Source organism: Amphiprion ocellaris, chromosome 2 (assembly GCF_022539595.1).
Source record: "Amphiprion ocellaris isolate individual 3 ecotype Okinawa chromosome 2, ASM2253959v1, whole genome shotgun sequence".
NCBI classification, from domain to species: Eukaryota; Metazoa; Chordata; class Actinopteri; family Pomacentridae; genus Amphiprion; species Amphiprion ocellaris.
Window position 1 is genome coordinate 1,149,636 of NC_072767.1, and position 22,666 is coordinate 1,172,301.

The following is a 22,666-nucleotide window of genomic DNA, read 5'->3' on the forward strand; positions in this document are numbered from 1 at the left end:
GTGAACACATTCCTGTACGAACAGGCTGCACAGTGAGGGCTCCGAAGTTTTATTGCAACACATGAAGCTTATCATTGTGCCAATCGCTGATCAGAAGCCCGGCAGGTGCATGTAGACACTGGCAGCTAAATTACGAGGTGGCAGTGAGAAGCAAAAGCCTGGTTCAGGGAGGTTGTTGTGCCCTGGAGGTGAACAAGGGGGTGAAGGGAGGTGAATGGAAACTCTAGGACCAGTATGAGAAGCTTTACTGTCACAGTCTCCAAGGAGCTGAAGAAAATGCTTCGTCGTAAGCTCTTTTACCGAAAGGGCTTGAGATTGTTCCAAAATCAGCCCCCGAGGAATTGCCCAAGAGTCAAAGTTGTATTGAACTTCGGGGGCTTATGACTAAACACAAAATCACTCAACACCCAGCAGAAATCACTGCACAAACACTGAAGAGCCTCACATGCAGAAGAAAGTTAGATTACCCTGTAATAACATGCCTCCTGCTGGAAGGAAAGAGGCAGAAACGAAAGAAAGAATCAGAGAGGAGACAGCTTAAAATTGAAAATATTTTTATTCTGATTTTACAGAGTGGCATGAAGTTCTGACCAGCATCCCTGAAGCATGAGTGAAAATATTGCTTTAAAACAAAAGCAAACATAGAAATCAACAAAATTAGAGTCAAATTGTGCAAAATCTTGACAATGCTTCAAAACATTTTCTGCATTTACAACCACAGCAAAAGGCATTTTAGGCATCAGTTGTAATTAAAACATATAAAGACATTTTAAATGGCAGCAGACTAGTTTTCACTTAAATTTGGTCTGAATTTTACTCTAAAGTTTATTTTCTCCTTTTAGTTTATGACCGAGTCTGTTCTCTGTGTCTGTTATTAGGATTACTGGTGGCCTCGGATTAGTTCAGAAGATACTCTGACTCAGAGGGACTGGAAGATGCTGATGGTCATTCACTGATTAATGGATGTTTTGCGTCAGTGAACTCTGTGATGTAACAAGGAGGGAAAGCCGCAGCTAATTACTTGCTCTAGTTTATCAGCACTAATTGGCTTACGCTGTGGGGAGAACCTGACCTCCGCTCTGAGCTCCACCTCCAGGTATTTCCCACTTCGGCCCACGTTTAACAGAAACGCTGTGAGGATTAACAGAGCTGGTAGTGAATGAATGAATGGATGCCAGTGAGAGGATAAGCACATCAGAGGGCCGGAACACGAAGCAAGTTTAAGAAAGCCGGGCTTAACAAAACCTAAAGACCCAAGCAGAGATAATGAATATTAAGTTGATGATTCTCTTTGTTAACTAGGTTTTCTTCATCACGGTCTGTCCTCACATTAAAGGGGCATTTGATGCAACATTTGACTCTTTTTCTGCACAAAATTGACCAATCATGTGCCGCCTACTTCAGTCAAGAGATTGTTATAATGGAGAGCTACGACGACTTTAAAAATGTATTCAGTAAAAAGCACTGCTACTGCAAATGATGCCGAACCCAGAAAACAGTGCAGCTGCTTATTTCTAACATTATAGCTGCATGTTAAAGTGCATTCAGGTCTGGCACTGTCCCATAATGAAGGAAACGTGGAAACCACTTTAGTTTTTGGCCAAATCAAGGTAAAATTAATGTCATTGATTGAATATTCTCTGTGATAAACACTAGCAGATTCATACATTTTCTAATCTGTGTTCCATCAGCTGCAACAATAACATGTAAAACAGAGTTAGAAGTAAATCAGGGCCAAACCTACACTGTAAAAAATGTGTTTGAGCTGTAGTTGAAGTATCTTTCATTCATCTTTTGTGAATTTTATCAACTTAGAATGAAATTTTGTCCATTTAAACTCGTCTTCGAATTTCGGTGAAAGTGTTAAAAATCTATCAGCCGAAACAACAGCATGTGAAACCAATTTTGAAGTCAATCAGGGCCAAACATACACTATCTTTCATTCATCTTTAAGTTAAGTTAAAATAAAATTTTGTCCATTTAAATTTGTATTCGAATTCCGGCAAAATTAGGTTTACAGCTTCTGTAGCAGTAAAGATGCTGCAACTCATCTGCTGATTTCTTCCAGTAAGATTATAGAAAAAAGAAAAGGAAAGAACTAGTAATTACAAAGTCATGGTTTACATTTCATAGTTGGGCAAAACAAATACGGAACTTGGAAAACTGAAAATGTCAAGGTGATGTTCCTTAAAATTAAGTTGCAGTAATGCAGTTTTAAAGGGAATCAAATGATTTAAGCACATATGTCTTAAAGCAGAGGGACTGATATGACTTAATTTGGATAAAACTAATTAAACTGCATCATTAGAGTTGGTCCAGCAGTGAAATGTATTTATCTATTTCCTGCATCACCACCTGAATGCATGTTGGGGCCTACTACAGCCTGCTATAACTGCACAGAGTTGTTTGAATGTAAACGTACAGCTCAGCAGGTCTGCAGATGAAAGAATCTGAATCGCTCATATAAAATACAATCTGGTAAAGATCTGGTGAAAGGATGGCATTTATTACAGCTGATTTAATCCCCAAACTCTGAAGAGAACAGCAGGTTAACCGTGCAGCATCAGTTACCATGGTGATCTAGCGGGTTAAATCTCTGACTTTAGGCTCAGCTTATGAATCTCGCTTCGTCTTGCAGCCCTCAGATCTTTCTCGTTATAGTACAGCACACACAGCGGAGGGGTTGTGTTTGTCCACAGCTGTAGCTGACCACTTGAACTCATTGGGGTGAAGCACAGAATAACCCACAGCCTCCACCGACCTCCTCTTCTGGACCCGGTGGAGGAGGATCCGGTAGGTTCCCGTCAGAGGGCTCCTGCCGTCTAAACAGGGATTGTTCTGGAAATGAACGGTCACGACGCCCAGGTCCGACATCAGATCCTTCACCTCCTGCTCCTCCACACACAGAGCCTGGTCAGGCTGAGCAAAATGGGCCGGAGACAGCGGCAGCGGGACGTAAGGTTGAGGGTATTCAATCCCCTTCAGCCAGTCGCTGTTTATGATCTGTGTGAGGGTGGTTCTGTCGATGGGAACCTGCCGAAGCATCCCTTTAATGACCAGCTGGCAGGGGTCGGGCACGTAGGCAGGGATGGTGTAGGAGCCCTGGAGGATGCAGCGCTTCAGCCGGCCCATGTTGTCTCCGTAAAAGGGTAAAGTCGCCGTCACCATGAAGTACAAGAGGATACCTAAAGCCCAGACGTCCGAGTAGCGTCCGACGTAGCCCTTGTCTTTAAAGAGCTCAGGGGCGGCGTACGGTGGAGAACCGCAGAAGTTGGTGAGCAGCTCGTTGGCGCTGCTCTCGGTGCTGAAGCCGAAGTCTCCGACCTTGATGCAGTAGCTGGTCGTGTAGAAGATGTTCTCCGGCTTAATGTCTCTGTGGACGATGTTGCTGTCGTGCTGAAATTCACACAAGAGTGGGCAGGTTTAGCGGGGAGTTTTAATAATAATAATAATAAATTTTATTTATAAAGCGCTTTTCCAAAAACTCAAAGACGCTGTACATAAAATACAATAAGATAAAACAAAATTGTTAATTAAAATCAATAGATAGTAAAACAAGTTCAAGATAAAATACAGAATCACTTAAGGAAAGCAGATCTAAAAAGGTGAGTCTTTAAAAGGGATTTAAATGTGGTGAGGTTGGTGCAGTCACGGAGGGCATGGGGGAGTGAGTTCCAGAGTGTGGGGGCGGCAATGGCGAAGGCTCTGTCCCCCCAATGTCGCCGGCTGGTCCTGTGCGGGATGGAAAGGAGGTTTGTGTGGGAGGAGCGGAGATTCCTGGGGGGGGTGTAGGGGAGGAGCAAATCGGTAAGGTAAGAGGGGGCAAGATTATGGATGGACTTGAAGGTGAGGAGAAGCAGTTTGTACTGGATGCGGTGTGAAATGGGGAGCCAATGGAGGTTCTGCAGGACGGGGGTGATATGGTCGTGAGAACAGGTTCGGGTGAGGAGTCGGGCAGCAGAGTTTTGAATGAGTTGAAGTTTATTGAGAACTTTGGAGGTGGAGCCGAAGAGAATGCTATTGCAGTAGTCAAGGCGGGAAGTGACGAAGGCATGAATGAGAGTTTCAGCGGCTGAGAAGGAGAGGAAGGGGCGGAGACGGGCGATGTTGCGGAGATGGAAATAGGCAGTTTTGGTGATGATTAATGTGGGGTTCAAAAGTGAGGTTGCTGTCAAATATCACACCGAGGTTGCGGATGTGAGCAGAAGGAGATAGGGTGGTGTTATCAATGGTAATGGGGGGGTGGGGAAATGGTGTGAGTGATTTAGGTCCAATAAAGATGAGATCAGTCTTGTCGCAGTTTAGCAGGAGAAAATTTTTCCTCATCCAGGATTTAATGTCGGCCAAGCAGCTGGAGAGAGAGGGGAGGGTGGTGGTGGCGGTGGTGTTGGTGGAGATGTAGAGTTGGATATCGTCGGCGTAGCAATGGAAGTGTAGGTTGTGGTGGCGGATGATGTTGCCGAGGGGGAGGAGGTACAGGATAAAGAGGAGGGGGCCAAGGACTGATCCTTGAGGGACACCATGGGACAGGGGGGCGGTGGCGGATGTGCAGTTGTTGACCTTGATGAATTGTTGTCGATTTGTGAGATATGATGTGAACCAGGTGAGGGCGGTGCCGGTGATGTTAATGGAGGATTGAAGGCGGGACAGGAGGATGGAGTGATTGATTGTGTCAAATGCTGCAGAGAGGTCGAGAAGAATGAGGATGGTGACTTGTCCAGAGTCTGAGGAGAGGAGGAGATCGTTGGTGACCTTGAGGAGAGCAGTTTCAGTGCTGTGATGAGAGCGGAATCCGGATTGAAAGGTTTCATACAGGTTGTTGGAGGTGAGATGAGTTTTCAACTGGGCAGCGACGACACGTTCTAATGTTTTGGATAAGAAGGGGAGGTTGGAGATGGGCCGGAAGTTGTGAGGGGAGGTTGGATCCAAACCAGGTTTTTTGAGGATGGGGGAGACAGAGGCGAGCTTGAGGGGTGAGGGGACACAGCCAGTACTGAGGGAAGTGTTGATGATGTTAGAGATGAGGGGGGAGATAACAGGGAGGCAGTTTTTGAGGAGGTCAGTGGGGATGGGGTCCAGGCAGGATGTGGAGTTTTTAGTTCCAGTGATGAATTTGGGCAGGTCCAGGGGGGAAACGGGCGAGAAGTGGGCCAGGGGGGGAAAGTTCAGAGGGTTTGGTGGAGGAGAGGGGGGATCAAGTGAGGTGGGAGAGGTGACAAGGCTGCTGTGGATGGAGATGATTTTGTTATGGAAAAAAGAGAGGAATAGGTTGCACTTGTCGGTGGTGAACGAGTTTGAGACGGTGTCCGGGGGGGCAAGGAGTTTATTGACAGTTGAGAAGAGGGACTTGGGGTTGTTGGAGCTGGTATTGATCAGGTCAGAGTAGAAAGTGGACCGTGCAGATTTCAGGGCGTCTTTGTATTGTTGGAGGAAGTCGGAGTAGGCTTGACGGTGAACTGTCAGGTTTGTTTTCTTGACAAGACGTTCCAGCTGTCGTTTATGGGCTTTCATGAGGTGGAGTTCGGGGGTGTACCATGGAGCAGAGTGGGAGAAAGTGACTAATTTGGATTTGAGGGGAGCAAGCTGATCAAGACAGGAAGAGAGAGTATGATTGTAGTGGTTGATGAGGTCAGTGGGGTTATTGATTGATGGGGGAGGGGAGATGGACAATGCAGTGGTCAGTGAGGCGGAGAATACAGAGGGGGAGAGTGATCTAGTGTTTCTAAAAAAGATTGTCCGTTTTTCCTTGGGCAGGGGGGTGGGGAGGCTGATGTCCATAGTTATTGCTAGGTGGTCAGAGATGGAGAGATGACAGCTGGAGATATTTAGGACTGTAAGACCAGAGGAGCAAACCAGATCGAGGATGTGTCCATGGTTTTGGGTGGGGAAATTGACATGCTGGGTGAGGTTGAGTGATTGTAGGAGGTCTAGGAAGTCAGAGGCAGATTTACTGTGAAGGTTGTCCATGTGAAAGTTGAAGTCACCAAGGATGAGGACTGACGGAGATGTAGCTAATAGCTGGGTGGCAAAGTGGGAAAAGTCAGGGAGAAATGAGGGGTTTGGTTTAGGTGGGCGGTAAATGATAGCAGTGACCATTGGGGTGGGACCGGGTAATTTAAAAACAAGGTGTTCAAAGGAGGGGGAGGCAGGGATGGAAAGTGGGATGGTTGTGAAGACCTGTTTGTGGATGACTGCGATGCCGCCTCCTCGACCTTCTGGGCGGGGTGAGTTGAGGTACGTGTATCCGGAGGGAGTGGCTTGGTTGAGTGGGTAGAAGTCCAGTGGTTTGTGCCATGTTTCGGTTAGACAGAGGAAGTCCAGTTTGTTGTCCAGGATGAATAATTGTAGAATGGGGCCTTTGCTGGTGACGGAGCGGGTGTTGAAGAGGGCAAAGTTCAGGTGAAGTGTGGATGTGTGATTAGGGGAGGGCTTCTGGGGACAAGGATGTGAGGTCCGTGGAAGTGGGCGAAGGTTAGCAAAATGGCAGTTTCTGAGGGAGGGCTGCCGAGGTTGTCTGAAGCTGATGATGGTGGGGATTTGGCAGCTTGTTGAATTCTGGTAGAGCGGGGGTGACGGGCAGGGGGAGCCAGAGGGGGGAGGCAGTGGGTGTGCTGGAGGGGAAGATGGGGGGAGTTCCAGGTGGGGACAGAGGGGGGCGCTGTAGCTGGGAGGCGGTTCAGTGGAGCGTGAAGAAGAGATGGATGTAAACACTGGCACTAGTCAGTCTGAAGTGTGGACGGTGTATTGGATATTTGAGACTAAAAGTGATCTGCCGGACCTGTTTGGATGAATGCCATCACTGTTAAAATATTCTGGCCTGTTCCAGAAACAGTTAAAATTGTCAATAAAGTTAATTCTGCTGGCACAGCAGAACGAGCTAATCCAGGTGTTCAGGCTGAGCAGTCTGCTGAAGCGCTCAGAATTGTTGTTCACCATTGGTAGGGGCCCGCTAATAAAAATAGACTTTCCGCAGTCTTTCAGTAAGTCCGTCAGATTTTGAAAATCACGTTTTGTCTGCTCAGACTGGGGGCGCGCTGTGTCGTTGCAGCCGACGTGAAGGATAATGCGGTGTACAGAGGAGGGGAGTGAGCGGAGAACGGAAGGAATTTTAACAGCGATATCTGCAGCTGTAGCGCCGGGGAATGACAGTGTGATAGCGTTAAAGAACCTGATGCCTCTCATGATACTGTTTTTCACATTTTACTTTAGAGTAAAAAGTTTTATTATCGCCTCCAAAAAATCACCAAAACTGCAGGAGTTTAGTCTAATAAAAGCATCTCTGGTTCAATTCTGCATTTGTACTCCTAGTTTCTCAGTGTTTTCTGTCATCTTTCTCTACTGCAGTCATTTAAAAAAGACATTTTAGGAAACAGATACAACAACAGCTTTTCTCCACCTTCTACATGCGCTCTGTATTTGCCATTGATTATCTGAATAAGCGAAAGTTTAATTATCACATAGCAACAATAGAAATTAGATATGTGAGTGCATCAGTTTTGTTATATTCAGTTGGAAAATAGAAAATATTAAATGTTTAACTTACTTTCTAGATGCGCATAGGTATAAAAAAAAGTTTTTAAAAAAATAGGCCCCTCACACTAGAAATAAAAAATCCTGTAAAGAACAATAAAAAAACAAAACAAAAACAACTCTTAAAAAGTCTTAAAAACAGTGGGATATTTTAACAATCATAAACTGTAAAAACTTATGAAAATGTCTGGAAAATAATGATAATTTCAGCAGGCTTAAATACAGTAAGAATATTGCAAGTTTCTGAACAAATGTGATTTAAAAAATGAAATATAGCCTGTAAAAATACAGAAGCAGGAGAATATAACAGTTAAATGATTATCTACCATTCTTTTATCCTCAATATGCATATTTATTTTAAATAACAGCAAATACTAATAAAATTATTTTAATTTTGGCTGATTTAAATACAGTAAATATTTGCGGAACTTTACACACATATATATATATAAACTTGTTTGTTTAATTTGTAATTCCAGTTTTATTCATTATTCCCATCACTTCATCAAACGCATGGTTGTAAGATAAAGATAAAACTTAAGGATAAACATTTTAAAAATCTATCATTTCTATACATCTTTTATGTTGCAAATATTATTTTGACATAATTATGTTGCATCAACTTAATATTGTGTGTAATTTCAATTCAGATTTCTTTGTTAGTTGATTTAAAACTAAATTTAAGTTGAAATAGGCTTGAAAACTTAATTTTTCTTCACCTTGAGGTCAATATTTCAAATCGTCTCCCCTTCCTACGTAACTGTGGAGCAACTTAATTTTTAAAAATTTATCAATTTCAAAATGTGTGTTCATAATTATGGTAATTAAGTACACAAAACCATTTAAAAAGCACTCATAAATACTGTTTGAACTGCTTAATTTGTACGAGTAACTGAATGAAGAGCTTGAATTTATGGTACCAATAGTAAAGTAATTAAAAACACTTTTTACTGTAGAGGAAATGCTAATATTCAATTCAAAAAAATAATGCAATCCGTTTTTTGCTGAGCCTAGACATAATTTTTTTAGAGTGTCCTGGAAAGCACTTTGGCATAACTGCTTTAAATGTGTCATATAAAAACGGTGATTCAACACAACCAGTCTGAGTTCACCTGGGAAACTTTTGTTTCACTTTTATCTGTCGTCTCGACACACATTTTCCCGTCACCTCGCTGCTGGCAGCAACACCAGAGACCTTGTGACAGTATTTACAGCTGATGATTTACGGCCGAGGCTCACCATGTGCTTGATGGCAGACGCGACTTGTGCGAACACCAGCTTGGTCTCCAGGTCGCCAAGCTTCCCCCTGGTGGTGATTCTGGAGAACAGGTCGCCTCCGCTGCCATACTCCATCACCAGGTAGAGCTTCCGGCTGCTCTCCACCACCTCGTACAGACGAACTATGTTGGGGTGACACAGCTTCTCCATGCAGCTGATCTCAGACGAGGTGAACGCCTGCTTCTTCTTGTCCAGACGCACCTTGTCCACGATTTTAACTGCGACCCTCTCTGAAGGCAGAAGAGGAAGTGGCGTCAGTTTAAAGAGGGCCTGAGACACACTTAAGAGGTTTGAAAAAATACTAAGATTGACGTTACATGAGGAGGCAGAAAGAATTTACTTCTGCCAGTTGATTTAATTGCAGGATTTTTCTAAGGAATGACAAAAATGTGGTTAAGACCAAGAGCCCCAAGCAAACATTCAGCAGCATGCAGGTGGAATTTTCACAAAAGCATCTCAGCAGAAACCAGATTCGCAGCATGAGGTCAGGTGGATTTGCAGCGATCAGAAAGGCTCATTCAGGACTTCAGGTTTCAGCTTCTGGCATTAAAATGATCCACAAACATGCAGCGATATTTATTTACAACTAAAATCCCCTTAAGGTCAAAGTATGTGCACAAAACAACACAAAAGACAAAGAGTGTGGATATTAAACAAAACAAACAAAAAAAGTCAGTTTCAGACGGAAATATTGAAAGAAAAACAAAGATATGGTGGATTATGGTGATATTTTATACATGAATGCATCACTGTTTATCATCCTGCATTAATTACTTTTGATAGTTATAATACTCATCATTGTTAGCTTTATGCTAATATTGAGTGGCCGTCACTGTAAAATGTGATAGACACTGGATTTTATTTATTTATAAGGATCTTACTGTTTTTAATGTGGTTCTTACCATATCTTCACTTATATATAACATCTTAGGCTATTGTATGTATCTTAGCTTAACATAACTCAACATAACTTGGCAAAACTTAGCTTAACTTATCCTATGTCAGATTAGCTTAACTCAGCATAACTTAACTAAATTCAGCTGCACTTAACTTATATCATAATTTAGTATAACTTAGCTTAACTTTACTCAGCTGAACTTAGCTTATCTTATCTTAACGTAACTTAATTTAGCCTAACTTAACGTATCATTGTTGGGTATGTAACACAAGCAGTCCTTACTTGATTTCTTTACTTTATTTCAAGCCAACGAATAGCATGGAACAAACCTGCTAGCAGGGTCCTCATTCCAGCAGCGCTCTTACCCTGCTCTCCTTCCTGCTCACTCTGTCCTCGAGCGCCCTCAGGTGGTTAGGCGAGACACCACATATCCCCCTTAATTAAGCCACCATTATATCTATATGAACATTTTAGCTGTGAAGGTGAATGAATTACAAATGTTATTCGTAACTGGCATTAGTATTTAGAAATGAACTTAACTCATGCTCTAATGTTCATAAAATCAGTGAACCCTTCTTAAAGTCTGCATAAAGAACATGAATAAAGTAACAGTAACTTTGCAGTCTATAAGTTTCTAACATTATCCTGAGCAGTTAACTATTCGTTTTGTTCAACGCACAAAGTCTTTAGTCCACTCAGGCAATCGTCTGAGCCTGACTGGTCTGGTCGAGGGTGTAGGTGTCACTGGTGGTGTTGGTGGTGTGTTCACAAAGTCCAGTGGCGGTAGTTGACCATTACTACCCTTCTCCGGACATGAAGCAGGCGCAAGGTAAGATGCGTTCCAGGATCTTCCGTCTGACAGCAGGTAAGTATACTGTCCTTTTTGCTCCATTACTCTGAGTGGTTTGGAAAACTTGCTCTGGGTTTTAGGAATAATGCCAGGTTTTCTGACCCGGACATATGATCCACATTTGAAAGACACTGCTGTTGCTCCTCGCTTTCTATCCGTGTACTCTTTGCTCTTCTTTTGCATTTCACTCACTCTGCGAGCCACCTGTTCTGATGACTGTGTTTTATTGGTGGTCAGTGGACGTCCAGCCACGTTCAGTTTTGTGCGCATGGGTCGACCATGTAACAGTTCAGCAGGCGAACATTGGGTTGTAGAGTGAGGAGTTGCACGATAGACATGTAGAAATTCCCTCATAAACTCCTTCCAGGGTCTTCCTTCGAGCACGGCTGTCTGCAGAGTGTCTTTAAGGCTGCGATTGAAGCGCTCAATCTCACCATTAGCTCTCGGATAATAAACTGAAGATTTCCTGTGTATGATGCCTCTGTCACAGAGAAATGATTCAAACTCTTGGGACACGAACTGGGAACCATTGTCCGAGACTAGCTCCTTGGGGTCACCTTCCCTGCTGAAGACTGCAGATAAAAACTGGATAACAGTTCTTGAGGTAACCTGTGGGACAAAGGTTAGTTCTGGCCACTTACTGTAGTAGTCAATAAGTGTTATTGCAAAACGACAGTCTATAGGTGCTCTATCAAAAGGCCCCACCACATCAATGGCTACCTTTTCCCAAGCTCCATCTGGATATGGCACAGGTTGTAGAGGAGTATTGTGTGTGACTGCGGACTTGTCGTGTGACTGGCATGTAATACATGCTTTGATGGCTGCTTCGACTTGTACATCCATTTTTGGCCACCAATATGCTTCTCTGAGTCTCTGCTTAGTTCTCACAATACCCTGATGAGTGTCATGTGCCAGTGAAATCATTTTTGGTTGAAGACTGTCAGGTACCACTAGTCTGTGCGTGCCACGCACGATTAAGTCATTTTGTAGGGAAAGTTCATGTCGCAACTTGTGAAATGGTTGGATATCAGGCGTTAAGTTTTTTCCTGACTTTGGCCATTTGGAAGTAAGCAGTTCACGCAGTTTTGTCTGTACAGGACATGCAATACAAGCAGCTTTAAAAGCAGAGTCAGAAATGGCCGTCAATGTAGAGGTAAGTGCAACCTCTGTGTCCTCCTCTGAAGTTGGTTCTGAGCTTGGCAGTGGGAGTCGAGACAAACAGTCTGCAGTCACGTTTTCTCGTCCCGGTTTATACTGAATATCATAGTTGAATGATAACAGTCTAGAGGACCATCTGGCTATCCGCATACCTGCTCGTCCTTGTCCTTTTGATGCGAGAAGTGTGGTGAGAGGGCTGTGATCAGTACGTAATGTGAAATGTCTCCCCCACAAATACGTTCTCCATCTTTCCGTTGCCCACACACACCCCAGGGCCTCCTTTTCAACAGTAGAGTATTTCCTCTCCGCCTGGGTGAGTGTACGGGATGCAAAAGCAACTGATTTTTCTGATCCATCTTTATGAATCTGGGTGAGTACTGCTCCAAGTCCGTAATCTGATGCATCTGTAGTGACCAAAGTAGGTAGTTCTGGGTTAAACAGAGAAAGTGCAGGACTGTTCACTATGAGCTTTTTTACAGTCTCAAAACTCTCTTGGGCTTCTGGTGTCCATGTGAATGTGTCTGCTCCCCGTAACAGCGCTCGAAGTGGCTCGACAACAGCGGCATATCCTGGTATGAATTTAGAATACCAGGATGTGAGTCCAAGAAACGACCTCAACTTGGGCAGGTCTGTAGGAGGAGGAGCTTGAGAGACTGCAGTCACATGTGAGGCATCAGGCTGTAATCCTTTACCTGATACTGTGTGCCCTAAGAAAGATAGTTCTGTTTGCCTGAAGTTGCATTTTCTGTGATTTAGTTTAAGTCCAGCTTCATGTATACGACGAAGTACAACTGAGAGTCTTTTGTCATGCTCCTCAGTCGTTGTTCCCGAGACGATAATGTCATCAAGGTAGCATTGGACACCTGGTAAACCTTTGAGGATGGTGGACATCATCCGTTGAAAGCAGCTGGGCGCAGATGCCAGTCCGAATGGCACCCGCTTAAAACGGAATAAACCGTCATGTGTGATGAAAGTTGTTAAACTACGGCTGTCCTCGTGTAGTGGCATTTGATGGTACGCACTCTGAAGGTCCAATGTGGAAAACAGTGTTGCACCTCTCAGCTCTGCAAACATTTCCTCCATATGAGGTAATGGAAAGCCATCAATGACAACAGACTTATTTGGTTCTCTTAAGTCTACACAAAGTCTTGGCTCAGGTCTGTCTTTTCTTGTAGTGACTACTATGGGTGAAATCCATTCTGATGAGTCCACTGGTTCTATAACATCCTGGTCCACAAGTTTCTTTAGTTCTTTAGACACTGCTTCTCTCACAGAGAAAGGTAATCTGCGTAGTTTTTGTTGTACTGGTGGTACATCTGGTCGAACTTTAACTTTATGGACAAAAGCTTTGGCACATCCTATTTCTTCAGCTTTCACATTTGCTACTGTAGTTTTATTGGTATCAGTAGTGACTTTTCCTCCAGCGACTTGCATCTTTAGTACATTGAACAGGTTTCTGCCTAGGACTGCTGAACCTTTCTTAACAATGTAGAGTACAGTGTTTGCACTTAGGTCACCAAATGTCACATTAGCTTGTAGACAACCCTTCACAGGAATAGAATTTCCACCATAATCCTTCAATCTTAGTTTTGGTTCTGTGAGGGAGGATGCAGGGAAGTACTCAGTGACCATAGATTCTGGTAGGATGGATACTGCTGAGCCTGTGTCTAGTATTAGCTCAATATCCTGACTCTCAGATTCTGCAGTACTTACTTTAACTGTACACATTATGACATTAGAGCCTACACTATTCACATTCAAAATAGTCACTTCTGGGACAGCGTCAACCTCACTCACATGCTTGTTTCCTCGGCAAACTTTGGCGAAGTGCCCCTTCTTTTTGCAGGAATTGCAGTGTGCCTCTTTTGCAGCACATCCTTTGAAATTTGCAGTGTGTTGGGTTGAGCCACATCTGTAGCATGATTTCTGTAGTCCCGTTTGTGATATTTGTGGTGTAGGTTTTCCTCTTTTAAACTTTCTGTTTTGTTGTGGTCCTTGATGAACAGCTTGGACAGCGTTGTCTGTTGCTCCAGTGCACACAGTCATAGCTTTAGCTTCTGCCACCGCAGTTTCAATTTGGCGCGCAATGGTCAAAGCTTTGGCGAGTGTAAGGGGAACTTCCAGTAGTAGCCGCTCCCTGAGGCGGGCTGAATTAGTCTTTTCAATGATTTGGTCCCTTATCATCTCTTCTTCCATGTTCCCGAACTGACATGTTGTGACCAGTTCTTTCAAAGCGGCAACAAACTGATCCGTAGTTTCCCCCGGGCGCTGGCTACGTTGCCTGAAACGGTAGCGCTCCGCAACCACATTCACAGTTGGGGTGAAAAAGTCTGTGAGGGCCTGCAGTGCTGTGTCATATTTATCATCAGCTACTGTCAATGTATAAAAGAGTCTTTGTCCTTCTGCCCCCAGACAATGTATTAGTAGAGCTCTCTTACGTGCCTCCTTCAGATCAGCGTCTGACAGTGCTAGTAGGTAGTTTTCAAAAGTACGAATCCATGCTTTGAATGGGACCGGCGGTTCCCCGACATTTTGTAGAAAAGGGGCCGGCTGGCTCAGGTTCAGGGCCGTCATCCTCGTCGCCAATATGTTGGGTATGTAACACAAGCAGTCCTTACTTGATTTCTTTACTTTATTTCAAGCCAACGAATAGCATGGAACAAACCTGCTAGCAGGGTCCTCATTCCAGCAGCGCTCTTACCCTGCTCTCCTTCCTGCTCACTCTGTCCTCGAGCGCCCTCAGGTGGTTAGGCGAGACACCACAATCATACATTAACTTAGCATAACTTAACTTTGTTCGACTTAGCTTATGTTATCGTATCTTAGCTTAATTTTGAATAACTTACCTTAACTTTACTCAACTTAGCCTATCTTATGTTATCATATCTTTGCTTAACTTAGCATAACTGAACTTATATCCTTTCTTAAGTTAGCATAACTTAAATCATCTTAACTTATCTTAGCTTAACTTATCATAACTTAGCTCAGCCTAACTTATGCTATCTTTACTTAACTTAGCATAACTTAGCATAACTTTATTCAATTAACTTGGCTTATGTTATTACATCTTATCTAATCTTAGCTTAACTTAGCATAGCTTAACGCAACATAACTGAACGAATCTTATCTTAACCTACCATAACTTATCTGATCGTATCTTACCTTATCTTAACTTACCATAGTTTATCTTATCTTGTTTTATTTGAACCTAACTTTATTTATCTCATGCATCTGTCACCTGGAATAACATGCAGACATTTTATTGTTATTTTATCCTTTGGTTTTTATTTTCGTTTTAGTTTATTTCCAGCTGCTTTTGTTTTAGCTGTTTCATTAGTTGTTTTTTTTAAACTGTAAAGTTCTAATTAATATTCTTATGGTCATCCAAGTTTCTTCAATTATTTTCTTACTCGGCTTCACTCTAAAGGAGGCCTCCACACTTCAACGTGCTCTGAGCTCAACTGAACAGTAAATGAATGTTGCCTGGACATAAGTGAATGTAGATTTCTGACCTTTCGTTAAGGCATGGACGCCCAGCTTGACGGTGGAGAAGTTCCCCTGGCCGATCTCCCCCCGCAGCTCGTAGAAGCCGACCCTTCTGCCGAGCATCATTTCGTTGATGATCCTCTCGTTGTGGGCCATGTCATAGACGACCTTCTCAAACGGAGTCCGGTTCATCCTTTCTTCTTCGGTCAGCGGAGGGACAGAAGTAGTTGCAGATGAGGACGAGGGTTTCGCTGCTTTTTCATGCTTTGGAGATTCATCTTTGGGCTTTTTGCTCAGTTTCTGCTTCTGCCATAGTCGCGTTTTTAAGCCTTGCAAAGAAATAAAAAGAGTTTGAGAGAAAGAAATCAGGCAGCAGCACTGTTGGACTGTACATTAACTTAGCATAACTTAACTTTGTTCGACTTAGCTTATGTTATCGTATCTTAGCTTAATTTTGAATAACTTACCTTAACTTTACTCAACTTAGCCTATCTTATGTTATCATATCTTTGCTTAACTTAGCATAACTGAACTTATATCCTTTCTTAAGTTAGCATAACTTAAATCATCTTAACTTATCTTAGCTTAACTTATCATAACTTAGCTCAGCCTAACTTATGCTATCTTTACTTAACTTAGCATAACTTAGCATAACTTTATTCAATTAACTTGGCTTATGTTATTACATCTTATCTAATCTTAGCTTAACTTAGCATAGCTTAACGCAACATAACTGAACGAATCTTATCTTAACCTACCATAACTTATCTGATCGTATCTTACCTTATCTTAACTTACCATAGTTTATCTTATCTTGTTTTATTTGAACCTAACTTTATTTATCTCATGCATCTGTCACCTGGAATAACATGCAGACATTTTATTGTTATTTTATCCTTTGGTTTTTATTTTCGTTTTAGTTTATTTCCAGCTGCTTTTGTTTTAGCTGTTTCATTAGTTGTTTTTTTTAAACTGTAAAGTTCTAATTAATATTCTTATGGTCATCCAAGTTTCTTCAATTATTTTCTTACTCGGCTTCACTCTAAAGGAGGCCTCCACACTTCAACGTGCTCTGAGCTCAACTGAACAGTAAATGAATGTTGCCTGGACATAAGTGAATGTAGATTTCTGACCTTTCGTTAAGGCATGGACGCCCAGCTTGACGGTGGAGAAGTTCCCCTGGCCGATCTCCCCCCGCAGCTCGTAGAAGCCGACCCTTCTGCCGAGCATCATTTCGTTGATGATCCTCTCGTTGTGGGCCATGTCATAGACGACCTTCTCAAACGGAGTCCGGTTCATCCTTTCTTCTTCGGTCAGCGGAGGGACAGAAGTAGTTGCAGATGAGGACGAGGGTTTCGCTGCTTTTTCATGCTTTGGAGATTCATCTTTGGGCTTTTTGCTCAGTTTCTGCTTCTGCCATAGTCGCGTTTTTAAGCCTTGCAAAGAAATAAAAAGAGTTTGAGAGAAAGAAATCAGGCAGCAGCACTGTTGGACTGTTTGAAACTGCAGAAATATGACAGTAAATGCACTTTTTAGTTAGTATTACGCTTATCTTTGGCTTTGTTATCAGCTCTAGACTGTTTGACTTCTAAAACTGAGTCACCGGGCAAGTAGTGTGACTGTTCTGTTCACTGCTAATGAGATTAACCTCGATGTCCATTTACTTGACCCCAAATAAACGTCTAGCCTTTTACATCACCCCTTATCGGGACTTTTATGTAAGCTGTCTGCTGACCAAAATTACATTATTAATAATAATAATTATAATAGTAACTGTATTTATATGGAAGTTTATAAAAAGTTTGTAGTTTCTAAAGTGCTTTAGTCACAGCGCAAAAGAATTTAAAAAAGAAAAAACAACATACTCAGGTCAGGAAGATGCTTGAAGTACAAGACAAACAAAAGAAAGAAAAAGACCGAGCAAAAATGGAGAAATAGAATAAAATATGGTGAAAGATGTACAAAATAACACCAAATATAATAATAAAAGCAAAAAAAATGCCCTATCCAACTGAGGAAGAAGTAGAATAGATGAAAATTGAGTGTAAAAACAATAAAAACATGGGTGAAAATATGAATTCTAGTAATAATAATTATAATAGTAATAATAGTAAGTAAATAAAATAAATTGTAAAAGAATAAAATTAACAAATAAACAGGAAGACATAAAGGTGTCACATTTACAAGCAAGTAAATAATAACAATTATGCAGATTTTAATTAATTTTTAGGAGAGAAATATGCACTAATGTAATATAATTTCATTATAGAGACATAAAAGACTTCAGATGCATGAATAAACTACAATTAAATCTATTCTCTTTGCAATTTACTTGCAAAACTCAGCAAAACACAGCATCTCTCCTTAATAACATTTTAGAGTCTTGGCTATAATATTAAATTAGAATAATCTCCCTAATTATTAATACTAAAGAGTCTTTGGTTTATTATGTACTGTAGTCAGATAAAATAGCTTTTTAAATATTTTTGTAGGGTTTAAATCATGATTTTACAAATTATTCAGGTAGATTCACATCCTAAATAACTTTAGAAGGCCTTGACTCCAATATTTACACAAGTTAAATTAATTCCTAACAGCAAGTATATTCTTTTTTTTTCACCGGTAAACACTTTGGCACACCAGTTTAAAGGTTTTAAATGTTATTTCACAGACTAGCATCAGTGTTGTGTCTACTGTTTTATTAGTTTTGGAGATCTCCACAGCTGATATATTTTTGGATCTTGTTAAATCAGCTCTGACATGCATGTTTTCATTTTTGATAAAGCACAAAAGTGGGATACGTTGGTGTTTCCTGTTGTTTCACTGTTCTGGGAAACTCAAGTCTTATTACTTGGAAACAGTTGTTAAGATTCTTTTTTTTTTTTTTTCATTTTCTCTTGATTTCTCTCGAATGGGACGATGTGTCGACTTTCATGCCGACCTTGTGCGGCGTTTGAGTTGTTTTTCCAGGAAGCTGCTGATTGTGTTGCATGAAGAGAAATGACAATGAGGTCAGATGTCAGTATATTTGGATCCTGAGTGGGCGTTTTACAGAGAACATATAATCTGTTAAATGACCACACATGTAATGAATCAGTTGTTTAAACGATAAAGCAGCTGATGATAAACTCTGATGTTAAACTTTAGTAAATCTGCAGTTTAATGTCACCGTGCCTCCTCTGGTCGCTGTGGGTTAAGTTTAGCTGATCTTCGGCTCAGTTCTCAGAAAGGCCTGGATTAGTGGCTGCTTTTAGTGGGTTGCTCCTGAATGTAAAAGGTTATTTATAGGAAATTAACAGACGCAGACCAGACTCAGTTAACAGAGCTGCTAAATTAAGGTTCCGTTTATCACAGACCATTTGACTCATCAAGAAAGGCTTTTTAACACCAGCTTTCAAAAAAGAAGGAACAAGTATTCCCTTATAACATTTGATTTATTGTTATGTTCTGGTGCGTACAATTAAAAGAAGCATACAGTAAAAAAAAAAAAAAAATATATATATGCATTTTCATTAGTTTTTAATTGTAATTTTTAGCATAATTTACAATTATTTTATATATGTGTTAAATTATACATAATATTTCTTAAAATTACAGAACAGATTAATACATTTACACATTAACTGTAAAAACAGTGCAAAAACTGTAAATAAAGTTGACATTAAACCATCATATTTTTAAAAATAATAATTTATTCTTTGACAATGTTTGACCTTAACATTGTTTTTTTGTCACCTTACACTGTTTTACTGCATTTAAATCATACAAAATATAATTATTTCACAGATATTTGTTATTGTTATTTATAAGAAAACTAAGGATTGCAAAATGGTAAAAAAAAATTTCAACAGTTTCAACCTCAAACCTTTATATATTTACAATTAAATTTTTATAAAATTTTTTTAAAATGCAAAAAAAAAATTGTTTTTTTTTGTTTGTTTGTTTTTACGTTATTTTAATCTCCTATGTGCTGGTGTGTGCAATTAAAAGAAGCACACTGCAAAAAAAGTGTTTTTTAAATCAGTTTTTAACTGCAACTTTATGAAAATTTACTGTTATTTTAAAGATTTGTTAAATTACAGATAATAACGAGTAAAATCACAAAAGAACTAATAAAATTACACATGATCTGTTAAAAAAGAGAAAAAATTGTAAATAACATCCATATCAAAAAATTATATTTTTACAAACAGTAATTTATTCTTTTATAACATTTGACACAATTTTTGTCAATTTACACTGTTTTACTGTATTTAAATCATCCAAAAAATATTAATATTTCACAGATATTTGCTGTTATTTAAATTTAAGAAAATTTATTCAGGATTAAAAAATGCTAAATAATTTTTTTCATAGTTTCAACTTTCAGTATTTTTATATTTAAAAATCTATTGTTTGTGCATTTTTAAAAAAAAGGTAAAATAACACTATTTTTAATAGTATTTTTAATTTGCTAAAAATACTATTTTGCAGATATAGTGTTATTTTCACTATTTTTAGCCATTTATTATGATTAGTGTTATTCTTATGATTGTTATTATTATTTATTGCTGCCAGATTTTCATTTTTTAATGGATTTTTTAAAATTATTTTTTAACAGTGTATGCTACATATAAAATCACCCTGCCTTGCCTAAAAAATAAATGAATTAATTTAAATAAAAAAATTGTCATAGTGAGTATTTAAAACTTTTGCAGCCACAAAATGCTGCCTTATTTGCACGTGCACGAGAAAATTCATAAACATGATTTACTATTCAGTAGCTGATCAGTCATTAATAACTTCAAATTAAAATAGCACACTAAAATACAACTAACATCTATGTGTGCTTTAAAGAGCTATCAAGGGGAACAATACATATAAAAGTTGGTCTAATAATAAATGCTTATATAGATTTCTCACTTTCTAAATAAACAAGTTGTTAAAAGAGGCTTTTTACAATAATCAGTCCTACAGATTTTTTTTACTTTTTTTTTTTTTTTAACAGAGCTGCAGTGAGTTAAATATTGTAAAAAGTATAGAGCAGGTGTTTTACCTGGTAGCTGTGGGTCCTTCATGTTTGTCTCTCAGGCTCCAACACCTGACTGTGACTGAACATGTGAATGGAACCTCACAGGACTAAAGGACTCCAACACAATCCTATTAACGGAGCGTATTAGTGGACGCTCATTACATCCTCTGATACAAAGTGACACCATGGAAACTGCAAACACATCTTCAAAGACGGAAATAATCACACCCCATATTGGCTTCCACACACTCAGACACATTTTCTACAAAATTACAGTAAAATACTGCAAATATTTTACACTGCTACTGGTATTAAAGTACTCTACATTAAAATATGGGGTTTGCTGTGTAATACTTTGACTACATTTTCCAATATTATACTGTATTTATATAGCAGTGCCATTGCAATCAACATTACCTGTAGTTACCTTTAAACTACAATATTTTCTTCTATTAAAATGTATTAACACTAATGTAAATTGCAGACATATACAGTACCAGTCAAAAGTCTGGACACACCTTCTCATTCAATGCTTTTTATTTATTTGTATTATTTTCTGCATTGTAAATTAATACTGAAGATTAACACGTTTTTGTTTGTGTGTTTCTGTGTTCTCTTATAGTTTTGATGTCTTCAGTATTAATCTACAATGTATAATATAATGAAATCAAAACAATTTAATGAGATGGTATGTCCAAACTTTTGACTGGTAGTGTATGATAAACAAAAATATGTTTTTAATCTTTATCATTTAGAATTGACATCGACCAACACCTAAAACAGTAAACAATAAATAATAAGTAAAGTTAAATTTTTTTTAATTGTTTTTTATTAATTCATTAATGAAAATATTTATTGAAAGCATATATATGTGTGTGTGTGTGTGTGTGCGTGTGTGCGTGTGTGCGTGTGTGCGTGTGTGTGTGTGTGTGTGTGTATAAATTACTGTGAAAATATAGTCAAATTCCAACAGTAGTGTATTGCTTTTCAAAAAATATGACTAAATATCGTAAAATCTGATGTCTTTTTGGAGCTAAAAACAACACAGACCACTAACCTCTAGCAACAGTAAAAAATATATTTTATTTACATGAAATTAAATATATTTTAGAAGCCACTGGAAAATAATTTAAAATATGTAAATAAAATATCTATATAAAATTTCCTTATCTCCGGGTATCACTGTAAAGTTAAAAATAATATTCTCAGCTGCTTAAATCAAGTCATTAGTTTAAACAGTTCTTTATTAATTATTATGTGTAAGTGTTTAATTCACACTGTTAATTTTTACAGTAGCTAGATGTTAGTGGTCATTCTTGTTTTTGGATCCAAAAAACACCCAATTTCACAGTTGAATTTGACCCTATTTTTAGAAAAGCAATACACTACTGTTTGAATTTTACTGTTTTTTTACAGTACTGTATTATATGTTGCATATTTGTTGCAGGTCAGAAGTTGTCCTGTTCTTTTTTTTTTTTACAGTACCAGACAACCGCATTAAATTTACTGATAAGAAAGTTTAAAAAAAAAAAACAAACAGGAAATTGAGCTCATCTGTTCACTCCCACCTTTCCCGTAAGAATTATTTCCAGCTGCATTTCAACCAAAATAAAGCCTTCAACTATGAGCCTATTGTTCACAAACCTAACCAGCCCCAAACAGCAAACATACAAAGACCAAAAAACTAGAAAACATTATAATACATCTGTCTTTAAGAGCAGTTTTTAATACTTACCTCAGAAATTGGTGGAGACCAAAACTGAGCTAAGAGCAGAGTGACTGTTATGCTCACTGGGTAGCCACAAACAGACCTAGAAATAAGTGTACAACTGTACACGACTCACGGTAAAATAAGCAACTAAGTGGTCTGACTGAAAGTTCAACCTTATTATACCGGGGTTAAGCCCCTTTCAGACCTGCACTCCTTCCTGTTAATCTGACGACAACTGAACATGTGAGCTTCATGTCTGAATAAGCACCCGGCTCGCTTTACTGTTAAAGTCGCCACGACAATCTAGAAAGATTTCACATTCAACACAACAAAAGCCTGCTTTTGAGTTTTGGGTTTTATGAAGTAATTTGTGGAAAGATTTTTCCACATTTCAGTACTAATTATGGTCCAAAAGATGCACTTTGTTTGCCACAAAACCACCTTTTTCATTCACTTTGCTCCACAACTTCACATCACTTACAAAACAGAAACTAACAGACAGAGACTAACAGACAGAAAATACTCACCAACGATGAATGAAATCTGTTTATTTGTTTTTAACATCAAGCGGCAGTGAAGTTCAGCTCATTGCTTCCAGCTGTTTGTAGGAGTTTTTCCTCTGAGTTTATTAAATACCAGCAGCGTCGGGCAGCAGCAGAATCCATGTGAAGGTCTGTGAAGGCAGACAGTTGAATACATGAACTTATGTGGAACAACAGCGCCGGTAACGTCATTACCTGCTTA

General features: G+C 39.6%; 1 protein-coding gene across 2 annotated transcripts; it reads right to left on the reverse strand.

Moving 5' to 3' along the window:
* Positions 1–537: 537 nt before the first annotated feature.
* Positions 538–21,099, reverse strand: LOC111570624 (serine/threonine-protein kinase NIM1). 2 transcript variants are annotated; one of them, XM_023273485.3, is made up of 4 exons: positions 20,236–21,099; positions 16,334–16,636; positions 8,770–9,038; positions 538–3,396 (listed from the first exon to the last, which is right to left on the reverse strand). In XM_023273485.3, the coding sequence occupies exons 1-4, from the start codon at positions 20,255–20,257 to the stop codon at positions 2,656–2,658; spliced, it is 1,335 nt and encodes a 444-aa protein (XP_023129253.1). In that variant the 5' UTR covers positions 20,258–21,099; the 3' UTR covers positions 538–2,655. The 2 variants fall into 2 exon arrangements, with proteins under 2 accessions (XP_023129253.1, XP_035805514.1); XM_035949621.2 differs by lacking the exons at positions 16,334–16,636; positions 20,236–21,099 and adding an exon at positions 15,227–15,558.
* Positions 21,100–22,666: the final 1,567 nt, after the last annotated feature.

Bases quoted from the DNA above. Each gene is read 5' to 3' on its own strand.
- LOC111570624 (XM_023273485.3), bottom strand. From the start codon at position 20,257: ATGAAGGACCCACAGCTACCAG. The intron at 16,637-20,235 runs GTAAAACACCTG...TTTCTTTGCAAG, and splicing joins GAAGGACCCACAGCTACCAG to GCTTAAAAACGCGACTATGG. The intron at 9,039-16,333 runs GTCAGAAATCTA...TTCTGCCTTCAG, and splicing joins CGTCCATGCCTTAACGAAAG to AGAGGGTCGCAGTTAAAATC.